The sequence below is a fragment of the Myripristis murdjan genome, chromosome 16 (assembly GCF_902150065.1).
Source record: "Myripristis murdjan chromosome 16, fMyrMur1.1, whole genome shotgun sequence".
Taxonomy (NCBI): Eukaryota; Metazoa; Chordata; class Actinopteri; order Holocentriformes; family Holocentridae; genus Myripristis; species Myripristis murdjan.
Window position 1 is genome coordinate 33,344,393 of NC_043995.1, and position 19,862 is coordinate 33,364,254.

The 19,862-nt window shown below is 45.5% G+C and overlaps 2 protein-coding genes across 2 annotated transcripts; both read left to right on the plus strand.

The window, feature by feature from the left end:
* The first annotated feature begins 1,231 nt into the window (after positions 1–1,231).
* On the plus strand, positions 1,232–4,331 carry LOC115374128 (histidine N-acetyltransferase-like). The gene is made up of 4 exons (XM_030072892.1): positions 1,232–1,438; positions 2,326–2,550; positions 2,923–3,515; positions 3,898–4,331. Exons 1-3 carry the CDS (start codon positions 1,271–1,273, stop codon positions 3,505–3,507), a joined length of 978 nt encoding a protein of 325 aa, XP_029928752.1. The 5' UTR covers positions 1,232–1,270; the 3' UTR covers positions 3,508–3,515; positions 3,898–4,331.
* Positions 4,332–8,025: 3,694 nt separating this feature from the next.
* On the plus strand, positions 8,026–16,767 carry slc39a3 (solute carrier family 39 member 3). Its single transcript, XM_030072442.1, has 4 exons — positions 8,026–8,088; positions 10,088–10,339; positions 11,906–12,036; positions 15,515–16,767. The coding sequence occupies exons 2-4, from the start codon at positions 10,153–10,155 to the stop codon at positions 16,178–16,180; spliced, it is 984 nt and encodes a 327-aa protein (XP_029928302.1). The 5' UTR covers positions 8,026–8,088; positions 10,088–10,152; the 3' UTR covers positions 16,181–16,767.
* Positions 16,768–19,862: the final 3,095 nt, after the last annotated feature.

A 19,862-nucleotide genomic window follows, 5' to 3' on the forward strand; every position in this document is an offset into this window, starting at 1 on the left:
TTTCTTCTTGTATTTATACTTAAATATTAACTGCCATAACTTAACTTGTGGGCCTATCAGCGACCCACTGGTCTGTTTTACTGGACTGTGCCTGGCATGGAGAGTGTTGCTGCTGTTGTTGTCTGTGTTTGTACTTTGTCGGATGAGGAAGTTACATACGAATTGCCCCTCGTGGGATCAGTAAAGTTGTTTCTATTCTATTCTATTTGTAATTACAAATGCATTAATGCAGCAGTCAACTGGCCAATGCAAACTAAGCGAAGTGTGTCCGTCTGCCATTTCTGCTCGGACGAAACAGCTAGAAAAATATTCATATCCACCAGGAAAAAGATGTTCCTCGGCTGTTCCACGCATGCCTGTCTCTGATTGGACACACAGCAGCTGGTGGCCAATAGGAAGCACAGAGAGGGCTGTGATGTCATAGAGGTGCATTCAAGGTCACCAACAGTCGGGAGGTTTTACTGGAGATTTTACCGTCAAATGCTGCCTTCAAGTTCTTCTGCTACTACTACTACTACGACTACTACTGCTATTACTACTGCTACTGCTACTACTACCACTACCACCACCACCACTACTACTACTGCTACTACTACTACTACTACTACTACTACTACTAAGACTACTACTACTACAACTACTACTACTACTATTACTACAACTACTACTACTGCTACTATTTATCTTATTACTATTTACCTTATTATCTATCTATCTATCTATCTATCTTTCTAGCCTTTTTGTATTTAAAAATGGTTAAAAATACTAAAACAGGAAAACTGTGAGCTGTGCTTCGTCTGAACTCGTTGGCATAGAGCAGTCAGTTCTCGTTGCAGATCTTGAACGTAACTCATGAATCCCAAACCCTGAGGCAGAGCCACTTCCTCAGCTGGGCTGCAGCTCCAGAGCGGCACACACACATCGTCTATAATCAGAAAAACTAATCATTTGTAAAGTAATAGAGAGAATTAATAATAATAAAGGCATAAACTTTATTTGTACAGTACTTTAAAAAAAAAAAAAAAAACAGACAGACAGACAGACAGACAGACAGACAGACAGACAGACAGACAGACAGACAGACAGAATGCTGAGCAGAGCTTCAAAAGTCACAGGAACATTCAGACGGGATCTGATGTAACTTCTTGGACCAGAATCAGATCAGGATCAGACCAGGATCAGGATCAGATCAGGATCAGACCAGGATCAGGATCAGACCAGGATCAGGATCAGACCAGGATCAGGCTGGTCCAGGATCTGCTTGGTCCTCATGGCTGCAGCTGTGGCCTTCAGGCTGGCGGAGCCGGGCGACTTCCTGCAGGTCCTGAACATCTGCAGCGAGGCCTTCGACGGGCTGGACTACATGGCTGTTTTCTACCAGCGCTGGCTGGAGGAGCCGGGACGCCTCGTCTTCGTCGCAGCGCTGGACAGCAGAGTGGTGAGGCCTCTTCCTCTGCTTCCTCCTCTTTGACCCTCTGGGTGTGAACAGCTCCACGTTACAGGCTGTTCACCCAGCGTGCCGCCACCCTCACACTGTCGGTGTGGGGGGTGTGGTGGGCACCCCCTCAGTCCTCTCTGCTCCTCCCTGGATCTCCACAGCTCGCCTGACAACCATGACATCAAAGAAGCCTTTTCTTTTTCTGTCCATGCAGATGTTTTGATCAGTTCCTTTTCTTTCCTCCTCCGGTTTCTTTTGCACTGAAACCATCTCATCACTTTTCTCCAGTTTCCTGGCAGCTTCGGCGTCAGACAGTCCTTTTACTGCTCTGATCTTATTCCTGTTCACGTCCTTCTCTCCGCTCTGGGCCATGTGCTGAACGCCGAGGCTGTTTCCTGCTGAAACTTGTTCAAGCTAGTGGGGCAGCTGTGTGTTGTCAGTTAAACAGAACACATGTGGACCCAAACTGCACGGGATTAGCAGAAGGTGGGCATGTCTGCAAAGAGGAGAACCCATTTTCATTCAGTTCAATTTAGCTGAACTTTGGAGTGATACTCAGTCACCCTGCTAACAACCCAGCATGACATTTTGGTGCCTACAGATTCCTTAGGTCATCGAGATAAATCGATTCAGTCAAAATCAAAATCAATTAGTCTGATCTCTGACCTAATAAATAATAATAATAATAATAATAATAATCATCATCATCATAATAATCACAGCCTCATGAAACTGTCCAGTCACAAACTAGAGGAGAATTCAAAAAACAAAAATTGCAATAAATGTTAAAGTCAACTTGCAATACGTGTATAATCACAATGCCGATACTGAATCGGCTCCTCTCCTCTCCTCTTCTGACCACGTCGTGTCCCTGTTTCGTCCTGCAGGTGGCGCTGGAGTCTGCGTTGCTGGTGGATGGCGGTCAGACCGCCGTGTTTCAGGGTCTCAGGGTAGCATCTGACCTACGAGGCCGTGGCGTCGCCGGCGCCCTGCAGAAACATGTGACCGACTACATCCGCCACCATTACCCACAAGTCTCTGCCTGCAGGCTGAGCCGTGGAGACCAGCCGTCACCGCAGACACTGAGCAAGTACAGCCTCGTCGCCAAGGAGGTGTGTGTGTGTGTGTGTGTGTGTGTGTGTGTGTGTGTTCCAGTCTGCAGCCTGCAGGTCAGAGGTCAAGCTGCAGGTCAGAGGTCAGCCTGCAGGTCAGAGGTCACCTGTCTCACGCTGCCAGCAGAGGGCGACATGCGTCTGTCCTCCAGCTGTGTGGTGACATCACGGCTCACCTTCAGAACGGCTGACCCGTACAACCTGAACAGGTAGAACCGGTGTGGACCTTTGTGGGCTGTCGGCTCACAGTGTTTCCAGGTCGTTCATGTGTGTGTGTGTGTGTGTGTGTGTGTGTGCCGGGCCAGTTCACATCTCCCGGTGATTTCACTGTGGAGGACCAGCTGGTGATGTTCTGTGGTGTCGCCCCAACAGGCCATCCTGTCTCTCTGCTGTGAGGCGACCGACCTCGGCCTCTTCCTCGCCGAGCTTCGTGCCAAAGTCCCCTGTAACTCCTCCTCCTCCTCCTCCTCCTCCTCCTCCTCCTCCTGCTCTCCCGGCCCGGTGATGCTGAGCCAGCAGGAGGCGGAGACTCTGATCCTGTCTGACCACGTCGTTTCCAAACTGCTGCCGGGCCAAACCATCATCAACGACTGGGAGCCTCTGAGGCCCGTGGAGGCCAACCTGGAGGTTCTTCGCCGCCGGGGCCTGACGTGGATCGCGGACCGCCGGTCCGAGCCCGCCGCCCTCAGCCTGTGCACCGTGCCGTACGCCGTCCCCCTCCGCCACGACGCCCTGCATTTCAACATGAACATCTTCGGCCGGAGTCTGGCTCCGGTCTGCTCCGTGTTCGTGGCCCAGCTGGAGGCGCTGCTGCCCAGCCTCACGGGGTACCTGGTCTTCCACACCTACGTGGACCCGCCGCTCTGGCCCGGGCTACGGCACTTCTGCCAGAACACCGCCAACGTGCTGTTTTTCAAGGACTACTGGGAGGAGCTGGTGCTGGAGACGGAGCTCTGACTGGCTGGGTGAGTTTACAGTCAGAAGGCAGCGATGTCTTATTACTGATGTTATTATCTGACCCTGGTTCAGCGCAGGGTCACAGCTCAGGAGTTAGGGCTGGGTACACACACACACTGACACACACAGCTGTTCTACTGGTTAAACAGAACAAGAGCAACTGAGATACACAGAGATCTTACAAGTAAAGTTAAATAAAATATTCAGTTTAGACATATTATTAGTTTTGTTTTTTGTTTTTTTTTGTTTTTTTACCTTTAACTGGCCTCTTTCTGTTTTCTCTCATGCCTCGGGGCAACAATAATGCAGATTCACTCGTCTGTAAGTTCACATCCTGCATGTTGCACCGTCTGCAGTTTGCAGAAAAACTAAATGCTGTTCTGTCTCCAGACTTCCTCCTCCTGCATGTTGCTTCAGACTGAGAGCTGGGCGCAGAGCTTCAGGCCTATGCTGCCACCTGCTGGCTGTTTTAATGCACTGCGCAAAGAGTGCCTGTATTTTTCAAGACCGTCTGGACGGAGTTGGTCATGATCTCATGATCTGAGGGCAGGTATGAGTGGGCGGAGGGTTCAGGCGTCACGGTCAGTCACATTTCCATTTTGGTCAAAGCAGCGTTCCCCTGCAGTGTGTCTGTTAACCGTGCTCTACAGTATTAACAGTATTACAGTATTAACCCTGTTCTTCTGTTTTATAATGTGTATATTCTGATTATTTTATGGAGCCACATGATAGGCACCTTGTTTTTTGTTTGTTTGTTTGTTTGTTTGTTTGTTTGGTCTTTCATCAGATTGTCTTTCCTTTCAAACTGCTCTTTGTTTGATATATCCAGCTAAATTGTATGAAATCATGTTTTAAAAAATCAAATAAAAATATTTCTGAGGATAGGGTCCTGCAAGCACAGCGCTCAGTTCTGGTTTTGATTGTTCCCACTTGGAAACTCAGATCCTCAGAGCCTACATGTAGTCAGTGCTCTTAAACCTGCAGCTCCTGGGCAGAAACTCGGGGCTTCCTCCTGCTCAGCTCCATTCAGTCCAACTTTAAAAGCTGAAACTGACATTTCCAACTTTGGACCTCCAGGCGCTCCAGATGCCCCACACCAAACACAGACAAAAATCATGAAAACCTCTGGATCTTTATCACAAATAGGACTGGAGACATACTTTGAGAACAGTTTACATGAATAAACAGGTTTACAACATGACATTATCTTTTATTTTAACAGTATGTATTAAATATATACACAGCACTTTCCTCTTTCCCCTTTTTGTTGAGAGAAAGGTTCAGGTAAGGTTCAGGTGTTTTCTTTTGTTTTCTAAAAACGGCGTGCTTGTACAATCTTTTGAGACGGTACAAGAATTTAAAAGCCCTAAAGAAACTTGAACTTCAAGTGTTATTTCTACTGTCAAACAGGCATACTTCTTTTTGTCCAAAATGTAAAGTTACTTATTTTTTTAGGCCAATGTGAAAACTAAAAAAAATGTTAAAAGGGTGCAAAGTAAAATCCATCTCACAAAATGATAAACAAGCAGAAAGTTAAGCCCAATAACCAAATGGTGATATTTTAAAGATGCTGGGAGGCTTCAAATGAAAGTTTACCCTTTAATTTAATTTTTTTTTTATCATTTTACTTTCATTTAATGGTGAACTTGAGGCACATTCTTTTAATCAATATGAATGTATATATTGTGTATTATGGACTCTGTTTTATGGTCTTGCATGTGACCGACCTGCCAGCGTCGGCTCTCTCCCGTCTCTTCATAAAGTTTTTACAGGCTCACAAGATGTTTGCTGACATCGACCTTTTGTTTGTCAGCATGTTCAGCATCGGGGGAAAATCATAAATTCTGCCCATCTCTGCAGTGAACATGAGGCTGCAGTGGCGAGTAAAGCCACCTTGACTTTTTAGTTTTTAGACTCAAACAAAGAGCGAGCATCAGAGCCAGTGGCCTCAGCCCGAGAGGGAAGAGTCCTGATGAAACACTCATTTGGAGGAATAAGCATATCTGTCTTTATTATCATGAAACTATTGTCGTTTCTGCTCATATTGGTGGTTGTTTTGTTTCATAAAAATCAACATAAAAGCAACACGAAATGGCCAAACCAAAATTATTCCAGGTTAAAACAGAAGTGACTTAGACAATCCAGACAACTTTAAGAAAAATGTTTCAGTCAGTTAGATGTGGATCATCGATGTGGAGTTTTCCATGGTGGGTCATGGGGGTTTCCAGGGGTCCTTAAAGGGTTTCCAGCAGACATGGATGAGTTCCCAGGGGTCCTTCAAGGAGTTTCCGCTGAGTCTTTGTGATGTTTTTATGGGTCCTAGGATTTTTTTCAGGGATCATTAAAAGGGTTTCCATGGGATTTTGAGAAATTTCCAGGGTCCTCCAGGGGTTGTTGACGTTCTTGAGGGATCTAAGGGGGTTTCCAGGGGTCCTTAAGGGGTTTCAAGTGGGCATGATCTTCTAATCTCACAGAGTGAAGTGGCTCACACAGTTTTCAGTGTTAACAAACTTCACTTCTGTGTTTTCCCTCTTTGGCCTGAGGCTGACCTCGCGCTGTGCTCCTGTGTGACTGTGACCTTTGAAACCTGTTAGAGCCACAATGTGGATTTTAAAAGCGTGTGCCTGACGTGTGACATCATGTTCTGTACATTGTGCTGATTTTAAGGTTTATGTGCACAAGTTTCCATGCAGAGTAAAGGGTCATAAAGCCTTTAAACTGCTGCCTCTTGCTCTGCAGTTTGCACACGGTGAGAGAGTCGCTTTCTTCTCTTCCTTCCTGGTAATCTGTCTTTCTGCAGATAACAGGTTTTCCTGTAACAGAAACCACGTGAAACCATTTGTGATTAATAAATAAATAAAATAAAATAAATTAAAAATTAAATTACATTAAATTAAAGCTCTCACAGTTTGAGCAGGATGAACACAGACTGATCCAGGATCTGTTCGGGGGAGTTTTCCATAACCAGGATGAGAGCTGCAGGATCCTCCTCCCGGCTGCAGGACAGTCAAGTTGCACACACTTACACACATACAAACCGGAAATCGTCAAAATAAAAGCACGAACTATGCGGTTTTTGAAAGTAAAGGAAAGTGTTGGAGTTTGGCATGAAGGCCTTGGGGGATAAAACCCACTGGAACTCATTTATCCTCATTTTTACACTCAGAACAGAGTAAACTAGATTTTCAGGGGTGAGGTGAACCTTGGTAAGCAGCATCCATCTCATAACGAGGTGTGATCAGGATGAGTCGCTGATAGAAAAGCATTTGACTTTCTTCCCTCTGAAAATATCACAGATGAGGGATGAGAAGTCAGTAAACTCATGAGAAAACTTGGGAAAATAGTTTTCTTTTTACTTGAATCCGGTTCTTGGTTCCTTGACCCCCCAAAAAGTAAAAGAAAAACTATTTTACTGAGTTTTTCTCGGAAATTTGCAACCTTATGATGTCAGAATTTTCAAGTGTTTCTGTCATAAATTTGTGAGTTTGGGGCAACTGTAAATGGCAAATAAAGATCCTTGAATCCTTGTCATTACTTCAGGAGTCAGAGCAAAGGACTCTTTATTGAAAAGAGAAGTCAGTCAGTCCCAGTCGGAGCAGCTGGATGGTTCCTCTCCTGTCCTTTGAGGCTTTTACCACAAACAGAGGAACTCCATACTTTGTCTTTTTGAAAGTTCTTTGTAGATGTGGGGAAAATCCTCACTAAAATATTGTGTTTTTTATGATGTTATAAAGAAATGTGCTCTTTTGGCCTGTTTTAGCTGTGGCTGTATAGAATGAGCTATAGTGACCTCGAGGATAATCACAGCCTCATGAAGCTTTACCAGAGGAGAATTCAATAAACAAAAATTGCAATAAATTGTAAAATCGAAACACAGTACGCCTACTTGTTGCCATATTTGAGACTAACACAATAGCTTACTTGGGCACCTCGACATGTAGCCTAATAATGATGATGATGATGATGATGATGATGATAATAATGTCTTTATTTGAACAGTTTTGTTTCGGATTTCTGTTCTGTTCTGTCTTAGGCCACAACGATTGGGGGCTCATCCTGGATGACGGTTTAATTAAAATATTATTTATTAAATTAAATTAAAGTAAATGACTCAGAAATGACTAAATAAGAAGTGGTTGGCGAGTGGATGTGAATGAGTGAGAAATGCGTGTGCGTGTTGTAAAGTGTAGAAAAAAACATAAATTAAATCAGCATTGTCAAATGACCGGGTGCCTGTGCAGAGGCCAGCAGCAGGGCCCTCAGGTGAGCCCAGGTGAGCTGATGACCCACCTGCACAACAGGGAAGTCAGGTGAGCCCAGCCAGACCCGAACTAACCAGCAGGGCTCGGCACATATCTAAAAAAAAAAAAAAAAGCTGCATCGTAAATTTATCCAAAGTCTTTTATTGTGAAAGCGGAAACAGGAAATGGTCCGTGTTGTTGTGTGTGGCTTGGCGGGCGCGCGGAGCGGAGCTGGATCAGCTGATGGGATCTGAGTCACCACTTCCCGGACAGCATGTTGACTCCGGAGCCGCTTCACGGAACCAGCAGCTCAGAGCCCGAGCGAGCGGCGAGGAGCAAGGTAAGACTGGACACACACACACACACACACACACACACACACACACACACACACACACACACACACACACACACACACACACACACACACACACACACACGGACGCGTCAGTAATTAAGTTTTCTCAAAGTTTTCTTGTGTGTGTCATTAAAGTCAAACACATCTGCTGTCCCGCTTTCCTTTGATTTGAGATTCATTCAGAGAAGCTCCTGACTACACTCTGGTTTTCACACACACACACACACACACACACACACACACACACACACACACACACACACACACACACACACAGTTCTGGCTCTGGTTTGGAGAAACTTTGAGCTCCCAGTAAACCCAGCAGCCTGTCTGTGCTGTTTCTGGTTTTCTCTCTGTGACCCTGTGCTGATGTGTTATAACACACCGTGTGTGTCTGGAAACACTCTCACGTACATAACCAATACATAACCAATACATAACCAATACATAACCAATACATAACCCTCATGGTTTTCTCATTTTTCTCTCCTTCATGATGCTGCGATGCAAACGTCTTTCTCCTGTTGGAATAAAAACATGAAGCTGCTCAAGCCGGCGTCGTGTTAGCAGCTTTACAGGCTCATATTTCAGTTTGAATGTATAATCTGAGTGTAATCTGTGCTGCGATCTGAAGTTGCATCCTGTTTTTGTTTTTGTTCATTCTCTGTGGTTCATCATGACGCGGTCGGTTAACGGTTTTATCTCGGCTGCTGCCCTGCAGCCTTTGAGCAAGGCACTGCTGCAGTCACCCACCATCCAGTCTGTGGGTGTTTTGAACACTGAGCGGAGCCGGGCGCGGTGTGTTGGTCGCTGTATAATCTCTGTTTTCTAATAATGATAATAGAAATTCAAAAATGTCACAGGTTTGATTCTGGCGTGTCCTTGAGCAAGGCACTGCCACCCTGCCCGGTTACTGATTGCCGGAGCATCAGAGTGTGACCGGGGCAGTAAAACACGGTCAGGGGATCAAACACACGTTCAGGAAACACGGGTTCCTGCCTGATCCGATACGTCACGATGCTTCAGAGGCGATTCAACACGTGAATCGATGTGATCATTTATTGTGATTTTAGTTTTCTGAATCCTCCTCTAGTTTGTTTCTGAAAAGTTTGATGAGGCTGTGATTCTCCTCGAGGTCACTCCACTACTCAGCACCTTAACTGTTTATTTATTATCTGTTTATTACATAGCCTACTAGGTTAATATACATTCATACTGTTCTTCATACTGACCTGAGGGGAAGAGGTGATTCCATAAGAGGCCGAATCAAGTCCGACAGCTCCTGAGTCCCAGTACGGGGCGTCGGGCTCTGCCACGGCTTCATGCTAACTCTGTTCCATACCATCTGTGCATTTCATATTTATTTATTACCATCTGTATATTTCACTTCTCATATCTTATATTCTTAGGTTAGTCCTTGTTGTATATAGAGTCTTTATTGTATATAATTCTGCTTAATTTTATTTTATTTTTAGGTTTCTATTGATGCTGCTGTAGCATAAGAATTTCCCAGTTTGGGATCAATAAAGTAAATCTATCTATCTATCTATCTATCTATCTATCTATCTATCTATCTATCTATCTATCTAGAGGTCATTTTCTACAGCGACGTCCAGTTTGGCTGCCCAGAGAACCCAGTTTCATTCACACATCACAACACCATCATATCCTCATACATAATAATAGTCCAGTAATTTTAGGCCAAAATTGGGGTCAACCTGGGACAAACTGCAAGAGAAGCAAACTCAACTGATTCTGTATCCTCAGTTTGTCCTGAGTGAGGGGAAAAAAGTCCCAAGGAATCCCATTGGTGGAAAGTTTTGAAAATCACCTATTTATGACCATATATTACCAAAAAACAGCCTTTTAACCGGGGTCAGAGGTCACAGCAGCAGGGCTGTATATGGAGGAGATGTTCCTGTGGTGGCCAGAGGGAGGCGCTCTAACCTCATGTCCCTCCCTCCCTCCCTCTCTCCGACAGCCTGTCCTGTTTGAGCCCATGGAGCGTTTCTGACGGCCTGACCTGCTCCACACACAGACGTGAAGATGGCGGCCGGAGTGGGCGGCTCCTCCCCCGTGCTCCTGTCCCCCGGCTGGGGGGCCGGCCCGGACCACGTCCCCGCCCTGGAGATCAAACTGGGGGCGCTGGTGGTGCTGCTGGCCACCACGCTGCTGTGCGGCTTCGTCCCGCTGTGCGTGGTGCGAGGGGCGGGCGGGTGCAGCGTGGACTCAGGTGAGGCCTCACCTCCACACACATCTCCTCAGGGGGCGGGGCCAAAGAGCCACTGGCTGGGCAGGGGTGGAGCTAGAGAAATATTCCTGGGGGGCTAAAGGGTTGCATGGAAATTTTACAGGGAGGCAGACAGACAGACAGACAGACAGACAGAAATCATGACTTTGCTCAGAGCCTCCAGCTGTGGTTCTTCTAACTTGTTCGGAGAGTACACTGCAAAAACTCAAACTCTTACCAAGATTATTTGTCTTATTTCAAGTCAAAAATGTCTTATTTCTACTCAAAATATCTCATTACACTTAAAATAAGACATGATCACCTCAGAAGTAAATTGTTTTTAGACAATTTCAAGTGAAAATTCACTTGTTTCCAGTGAAAATTTGCTTGTTTCATTGGCAAAATTTGCCAGTGGAAAAAGTGAAAATTCACTTGAAATAAGTGAAAATTAGCTAGAAACAAGAAACAAATTTTGCCAATGAAACAAGCAAATTTTCACTTGAAACGAGAGACAATTGTCTAAAAACAAGTTACTTCTGAGGTGATCATGTCTTATTTTAAGTGTAATGAGATATTTTGACTAGAAATAAGACATTTTTGACTTGAAATAAGACAAATAATCTTGGTTTAGATTATTTGTCTTATTTTTTTGACAAAGATTTTGAGTTTTTGCAGTGTAAACGTCAGGCTGATCTGGCTCTGCTTGGATCAGCGGTTCTCTTCCTGTCGCTGCTGAGATCCAGACAGGAACCTGAGAGGAACGCGACCCGCCGCCGGCTCGTCCCACGACACGTTCACTGCCACTCAGACAGACGATTTTCAGTCTTGGAAATTTCTGACCGGCAACAGCATTTCCATTTTTCTGTTAGACTGACCAAACTGGGGGGCAAGGCCAGTTTTTAGGGTGGCAGCTGCCGGCCTGTGCCCCCCTGGGAGATGCGGCCCTGTGGATCGGTAACACCTCAGTGAAGCTCAGTGAAAAGGCCGGAGGCCAGAGAGGAAGACGCTGATGCTGTGAAGAAAAGTCGTTCCCATAGAAACAGCCCATTTACTTTAAATGGAAGAAAACCAGCTGCATGTTGTCAGTACAGATGTTAGAGACCCCCTCTAAAGCGCCCCCTGCAGGCGGACAGTTTGTGTGTTTCTTCATTGAGCAGCTGCTTTACAGCCGAGCTGCACGTCAGAGCCGCAGACAGAGGACGGCAGGTGAGTGGGCGGGGCTTCAGTCCGTCCTGGGTCACCTGTCTGTTTACGCCTCTGAGTGCGTCCTGGATCAGATCTCAATGCGCATCATGAGGACACTCATGACCTGCACGCCCGGTAGGTGCGTTCAGCCACTCCCCCGGAAAGCTGTGGTTCTTTGGCCCCGCCCACTGAGGGTTAACTCCACCCGGGGCGTTACATCATCTGCCTCCAGAGCAGGTCCACCTCTGATCAAACACCTGCAGAGGTAAACCTGCAGTCTGCCCTGGTGTGTTGGTGTGAGGCTGCAGGTTGATATGTCTTTCTGTGTGTGTGTGTGTGTGTGTGTGTGTGTGTGTGTGTGTGTGTGTGTGTGTGTGTGCACAGAGCTGCGGCGCAGGCTGCTGGGTTTGGTCAGCTGTTTTGCTGGAGGAGTTTTCCTGGCGACCTGCCTGCTGGACCTGCTGCCCGACTACCTGCAGAGCATCAGCCAGGCCTTCAGCAACATGGGCGTCACGGTGAGAAACGGCACAACCGGAACAGGAAGCAGGTGCAGCGGCGCCGCGCCGCACCGCGCAAATCAGAGGTCGATTAACCGAGATGATTTCTGCCGCCACAAGGCCCAACACAAAAAAACTGTGCAGAGGATCTTAAATGATCACCAGTGGCTGTGCATTTAAATTTCAACCAATCAAACCTTCACAAATCTGTAATCTCATCCACCCATCCCTTCAAAATAAAAGCGTGTTCCTCTCCCAAACTGAGATCCCGTTGGTTTGCTCTTGTGAGTGATCCTTCCCTGCACCCCGTCCCGGCCACGCCTCCTGTTTCAAAGGGAAATACAGGAAATCAAGACGGTAAGAGAAAAACACTTTTATTTTGAAGGGACAAGTGGATAATAAGTGTTTTTATAACCATGCAGTCATCTCTTGTCTTCTGCTCTGCTGCTGTTGTTTCTCTATTATTTTAATATTTTGAACTGTTTCATCGTCCGTCATATTTTCTGTTTCCGTGCTCATTAGTGTCGTTTTTGCCGAGCCGTGTTTCTTTCCTCACGTTTCGGACTCTCGGGTCCTGAAGTGACCCGAGCAGAGAGGCCGGCCGTGAGACGATTTTATTCTCGGCTGCAGAATCTAAATTTAAACGCGTCTGTGTGCGGACCTCGTCGTGTTTGTTTGGATGAACTTCAGACCTGAGCGGCGAGCGGCTGGAGGGCGACGCCAAGAGAAGAGAGTTGGCAACTGGAGAGGGCACTTCTGGGAAAATCACTGTGTGTGTGTGTGTGTGTGTGTGTGTGCACGCACCAGGCAGGCATGACGGGAAACTGTGTCATCCCTCCGAACTACTATTGAATTAACCTCCAGCTGCTTCCATGGCTGGGCAGCTGCCAGGTGTGTGTGTGTGTGTGTGTGTGTGTGTGTGGCCCTTGCTCTTCTGTCCTTAACTATTGAACCAGGATACAGGATGCAGGAACACGTTCACCTCTGCAGCATGAATGTGTCCTCATGCTGCCTTCAGGTGCTCCTTGTAAATTCCTGTTTCTGAGGTGATAAAATGCAAATATGCCTTAGCAGCAAAGTGCAGCCCTTCAGGTGACCTCTGCAGAGGCTGAAGCTGCGTTTTAGGGTCGAAGGGTCACAGAGCTGAATCTGTCCGGCGTGTCGTTTCTGTCGTAATTCATTAGTCGCAGCAAAATGCCAACAATTAAATCCAAGAGTGAAATTAGAAATATTTAATCCGTTTGCCAAACAGCAACATGTAGAAACAAACAGAGCAGCAGCTGATCAGTTCATCACCGATCAGTCTGATTGATTCTGTGTTCAGCTCATTTATTGAACATCCCGACGTCCCCAGACTGAGACCAGATGTTGGACACCATTTCCACCTCTGGACGTCCACTGGTTCAGTTCCTATGGGTAGCATTGCCTGTTAGCTTAGCATAAAGACTTGAAGTCTATGGGAGTCGTTAGCCTGGCTCAGTGAAAGCCCCCAGCCGCTCGGAGGCGTCTGAGCGGCTCATGAGGAACTTCAGGACTTAAAGACTTTTTGAACGAAGTATCTTTACTTTTACTGAAGTTTGAATTTTGACTTTTTACATGTTAACTGACTCAGCTTTATTTAAACGGCACGTTTCATACAGACCTGCAGGCCAAAGTGCTTCACACTGCAAGATTAAAGGAACACAACAATAAAATAAAAATAAAAGCAATAGACAACAATAGACAATAGTATGCTAGACTAAAACAACAAAAGCTCTAAAATGTTAAAAACAAATAAATAAAGGTCAATAAAATAATAATAAAAAATAAAATAAGCACAAGGATAAAATAAATGTGAAAACCAAAGACTAAGGCTGTAACGTTACTTCAAAATAAAAGCCAGATTGAAAGGAGTCTAGAAAATATTCAACCCAGTAATTTCATTCTTTCTTTCTTTAGGATGGAAAATGTGCTTCCTTGTGTAAAATAAGGCTTTTTATCCCAGCCTTCATTATTATTATATGTGTCACTTTTCAAAATTCACTTTATGACTCGAGTCACTTCTGACTTTCACTTCTGAACGTCGCCGTCCGGCTGTCCCAGCATCCTGCCCCGCCTCAGATGGTGGCAGATAGATGCTGCCTTTGGCCTGAACTCTGTGTGTGTGTGTGTGTGTGTGTGTGTGTGTGTGTGTGTGTGTGTGTGTGTGTGTGTGTGTGTGCGTGCGTTCTGCAGATGGCAGCTTGGTTTCTCTGTGTTTCTAAGAACGATTTGCATCTGCTGTGTGCAGCTGCAGGCCGCCCGGGGAGGAACACGCAGCCACAACTTCTTTTTTCTTTCTAGAAGTGAAAGCGTCCTCGGCCGTCGGGGCGCTCGGCGACTTATTTCACAACCTGCTGGAAACTGTTGCAACCCCTTTGTATGATTTCAGAAATAAAAGAGTGTAAATGGAGAGAGGAGTGTTGTTTTGCTCCTGCGTGTCCTCGTGCTGCAGACTCACTCAGGCGTCTCTGCTGGATAAACTTCACTTTCCTCAGCAAACCGGCTCGGGGTTTGGTGATTTGGCCCAAATCCTGCAGCTTTGGCCCAAACACCGACGCCGGTTTCTCCGTCAGGAACGCGTCTGATCTGTTACTCGCCCGGTCGAGTCACAGAGAAGTGAGAGAGGAAGTGCGACTCGGCCACGCCCACGCCCACGGCCACGCCCACGCCGCTCACATCTCCATCCAGGATCTGCACCTGAACCGCATTAACCAACAGCTAGGAAGCAGAATGTGCATCATCCTCAGTGTCATGATCCCAATCTGCCCTGAGGCTCTGCCAATCACAGCGTTTGCATGTTGAATATTAATTAGTTATGAGCGATAACAGACATGTTAGTATGGGAAGACCTGAGGGAAGACTGGAGACACGCAGAAAATAAACACAAGCTTTATTGTTGAAATCAGGACTTTAGTAATCATGATAATAAAGATCTTAATGTACAGAGCAGCTGTGGAGAGTGAGCAGAGCCTCAGAGCTCAGACACAAACAGCAGAGAGAAAAACAACATGAAGGAAAAATCTGATCCAGATCTAAAGTTCAAAATAAAAGACACAAAACACAGGAGAGAAAGCAGAGGGACAAAAGGCAGCACTCTATACACACACACACAAAATGTTAAAATCAGAGTCAAAAATAGATAAATAAATGAATAATTTGTATAATATTACAGCTACAATAATAAAAGCAATAATAAATAAATCAAGAGTTGAACAGACACGCAGAAACGGCTTTTTAAAAAGCAGCAGGGCAGAATCAACACGGGGTCTCAGGTTCTAACTGGTTCTCACTGGTTCTAACTGGTTCTAACTGGTTCCCCCAGGTTCTACCTGGTTCTCACTGGTTCCCCCAGGTTCTCCCAGGTTCTCACTGGTTCTAACTGGTTCTCACTGGTTCTAACTGGTTCTCACTGGTTCTCACTGGTTCCCCCAGGTTCTCCCAGGTCACTAAGCTGTTCTCCTGTCGTCTCCTGCAGCTCCAGTTCCCTCTGCCGGAGTTCATCGTGGCCATGGGTTTCTTCATGGTTCTGGTTCTGGAGCAGATCGTTCTGGCCGTCAAGGACCAATCGTCCGTCCCGTCGGACGAGCGGCGCGCCCTGCTGGTGAACTCGGGCGTGCCGTCGAGTGACGGCGGCGTGCGGCGGCGTTCCCATCATCACCACCAGGAGGCGGTGGAGGACCTGTCCCAGCTGTCCCTGCGGGCGTTCGTGCTGCTCTTCTCGCTGTCGCTGCACTCGGTGTTCGAGGGCCTGGCGGTGGGCCTGCAGGAGGACGGCCGGCGGGTTCTGGAGATCTGCTTGGCGCTGACGATCCACAAGAGCATCATCGCCTTCAGCCTGGCCTTCAGGCTGGCCCGCGGCCGTCTGCGGCGCCCCCTGGTGGCCGGCTGCCTGCTCCTGTTCGCCCTCATGTCCCCGCTGGGCATCGGCCTGGGCATCGCCCTCACCGAGACCCGGGCGTCGCCGCAGCACCAGCTGGCACGCGCCTCGCTGGAGGGGCTGGCGGCGGGAACCTTCGTCTACGTGACCTTCATGGAGATCCTGCCGCACGAGCTCGCCGCCGGGGGCAACCGCATCGCCAAGGTGACGGCGCTGCTGCTGGGCTTCACCGCCGTCACCGCCGTGCTCTTCATCAAACTCTGACCCGCTGACCGACAGATCACAGGTTCGATCCCCCATGGTGGCTGTCCTGTCCTGACGAAGTGTCTTTGAGCAAGGCATCACAGCTCAGATGTATCACAAACGTCCACAACTGATTTTTCTTTAGCATCACAGGTCAGAACGACTGGAGAGAACGAAATAACATTTAATCAGCTCAGTTATTATAACTCACACTGTCTCTCTGCTCTCTGTGCTTCAGTGACACACACACACACACACACACACACACACACACACACACTTTGCGTCCCGTGCTGACAAGAGGCCTTTGTCTGCGTCGGCTGATGAAACAACAGGCTCGTTGTTGTCCAGATGTAAAAATGAAGAAGAATTTACTTCCAGGCCCAAAACTGAAAAACAGCTGCTGTCGAGTGAAAACCTCGTATCTCCACCACGCCGCCTTTCCAGGAACAAACTAACAAAACTAGCTTCTTTTTTTTTTTTTTTTTTAGTTTGTCCAGTGAGTTTCTGAAGCTCCGTCCCGGTTCCTCTGCATGTCCAGAGGTTCCTCTCCAGAACGTTCCTCTGCTCTCCTCCCAGAGCGAGCAGTGGGCTTTCAGAGCTGCCACATCACTCCTCCTCCCTTTCCTCCATTCATTCCACTACGATATGAACATGAACTTTCAGAGCCTTCACACTTTCTTCACTCCAGTTTTCCATCAGCCCAATAAAGTCCTCCACATGAGTTTTCCTAAAAGCAGCAGCACTGTTGGCTTTTCAGGACTTTTTCACACTGAAACGCTCCCTCCTCCTCCTCCTCCTCCTCCTCCTCCGCCAGGGAAAATAGTCCCTAAGTGGGAAATGTTTTGCTTTCCACAGCCAATCATCAGCTGTGTGGTTTCTGAATGTTGAGAACATTATAAGGCGGCTGCTTCAACCACAAACTCACATGTCGACTCTGAGCTGTGAAACCTTTAGTCGATAAACGGTTTGTTGAGGTGGAAAATGTGGGAGATTTGTAGTAAAAAGATTCAGAGGCACTGGGATGGAGCTTTAAAAAAAAAATCTACAAAATCAGAGATAACAGTTTTTTCTGACTCGACCCGAGCAGCGTGATTTAGACATTTCTGGCACAATTTAGGCGTTTCTGGCACTTTGAGATGTATTTTTGTAATTGTTCACGCCAAAGGGCCTTGATCCAAAGAAATTTTAAGCACTGTTTTACAGATCTCGCTGAATGTAGAAAATCCATGTTTTACTTTGTATTGTGAAGATCCTGCTGTACGATGACACGGCCGTGAACGTGGGCTGCATGAATCCAAACGTAGAGTATATTTTTCAGATCACACTGTGAGCTCCTCTGACTTCTGTTGGCTGCAAATTAAAAATCTGGAAAGTTTGGCAGTGTTTCAGGTGTTTCCCTTCATTTTGTTAAATGAGTCAATATCAGTATAGAGTGCCATTGAGACTTCCCAATGTCACACAAAAAAAGATGAGATTTTCCACTGAACTCCATATCCATTGTATAAAGTAGACCTTAAGCTGTTAGAAATGCATGTTGGTCAAGCTCCTGCACCTTTTAGAAATTGACTGCAAGCATAGAAAGTACAAGCGAATTGCAAAATGTGTCCATCCTGTCATGGGACAATTTCTAAATAGAGTTAATATGTTCTAATCATATATTGATTACAAAATGTACATTTTCAGAAAGGTATTTGGTCCCTCGTTCAGGAATATATTTTAGTTTCTGGAAAACATCTCTCAAAAATACAGAAAATATGGAAAAATATGTTTGTATATGTAAAATCTGGGAAGTTGTACTTTCTTTTCTGAATAAACTTTATAAATAAAGGTATCTGGTCAAACTTTGAAATAATACTGTTTGGCCCTAATCTCTTAAGAGCAAAATCACACAAAAGGTTTTGATAACTTGTGAAAATAATTATTTATTCACATAAAACATGAACATGACAGGGTGGACAATAGTGAAGTGCCTCATACATATTTAAAGGAAAAAATGTTACGGTTTTGTCAACAAATGTTTTTTGTCAAAACATGACTTTTTTCACCTACTGTATTTTGAATTGTGCACAGGTAGGCTACATCTGGAAATGACACTCAACAACAGCAAAAATAAATAAATAAAACCTTCAACTAGACGAAAAAACAAGATTGATATAAACAAAACAAAAACCCTTGGTCCCTAAATGTAGGCCTACCACAAAAAGTATAAACATAGGTATCCTTTCAAATGGTTTCTTTCTCTGCATATGTTTTGTCCTCCACTTGACTTCTGGAACACTGAAAAACCTATAAAACTGTTATAAAACTAGACTTGATGACGGGGTGGACAATGACAGGGAGGACGTTTCTGGCTGAAGTTTGCATTTAATGAGCACATGGTGGGCCATTAGCTAGCAACATGTATCAGTTAGGAAGGTGACTGTGTATACTTTAACAAACATATTTTGAATTTCTGAAAAGCATTTATATAGATTCATATTTTGCAATGACAGGGTGGACACATTAAGATTGAACACATTCAAGTTCAATCATAAAATGATGAAAATGTCAAAATATAAATGTTGATATGTCCTCTCTCTGCAGGAGCTATTCTTCACTCCATTTGTAAAAGACAAAGCAGTGGTAGTGATGTCACTGATTACAGCAGGTGCTTTCTTATAGTGGCAGTAACCACCTAATGACGGGGTGGACAGCAAATCCAGGGACACATGCAAAACGTTTATTATTATTATGAAATTAGACCATAAATGATCCAATTGACTCATTTTATTCAAGTACTTGATGAGAGCAACAAGAGCATGTAAAAGGTTTGTACATTGCATATCATTTATCTACTTATTACACTCAGTGAAGTTAGTAGAGAGGAGTTTGGGACATGGCAAAATCACATGCATCTAATCATAGAAAAATTTTTTAAATATGAAAAACACCCTTTTAAAGATGTATCTCTGTACCAATGTGTGTTTAAATGTTTGGCCATTTATAATAAACCCTCAGAGTTTTGTTATTTTGCAATTTTTTTATGAAAAGTGAGTGATTTCTGCCCGGGACACCAAATGGTACCCTATATTGATATTGACTCAAATAGTGTTTTCTGTGTGTATCTGTGTGTGAAGCAGGCAGCTGATGTTATTTCACTTTATCATATCTCTTCAGGTACTTTAGGTTTTTTTTTAACTCCTAAAAATTACAGTGACATCTGCTGTTCAGACTGAGAACACTATAAAAAATATTCAGCCTTCCTCATGAGCTCAGGGTTTTTCCTCCACAGGGAGAGGAGGAACATCGCGTCGCACTGATTCATTCTAAATCACCAGCCTCCGCTTCTTTCGTGCTGACGTAGGAACTTTTTTCCTTGGATTTTTATGTTGAACCTCACCGCATATATCACCGATGTGTCACCAAGCAGCTGCCCTGCCGAAGTGTCCATGAGCAAGATGCTGTTGTTCTGCTGAATAGGACCTCTGACCTTTGACCTTCCATATTAGACGCCAGAAGCACAAATATTTTTTTAAGATTAAGTCAGACTGAACTTTTCAATACTGAGCACAGGAGGCTGTTTTTATTCTGTTCTCCACTCTCTACTCCTTAGTTTCCCCACGCTGCAGGACCTCAGCGCGGCCAGCAGGGGGCGCCACGATACCTCGTCCTCACCCCGAGGAGAACCAAAGATTGTCTCCTTGTAAGAAGAGCACACACT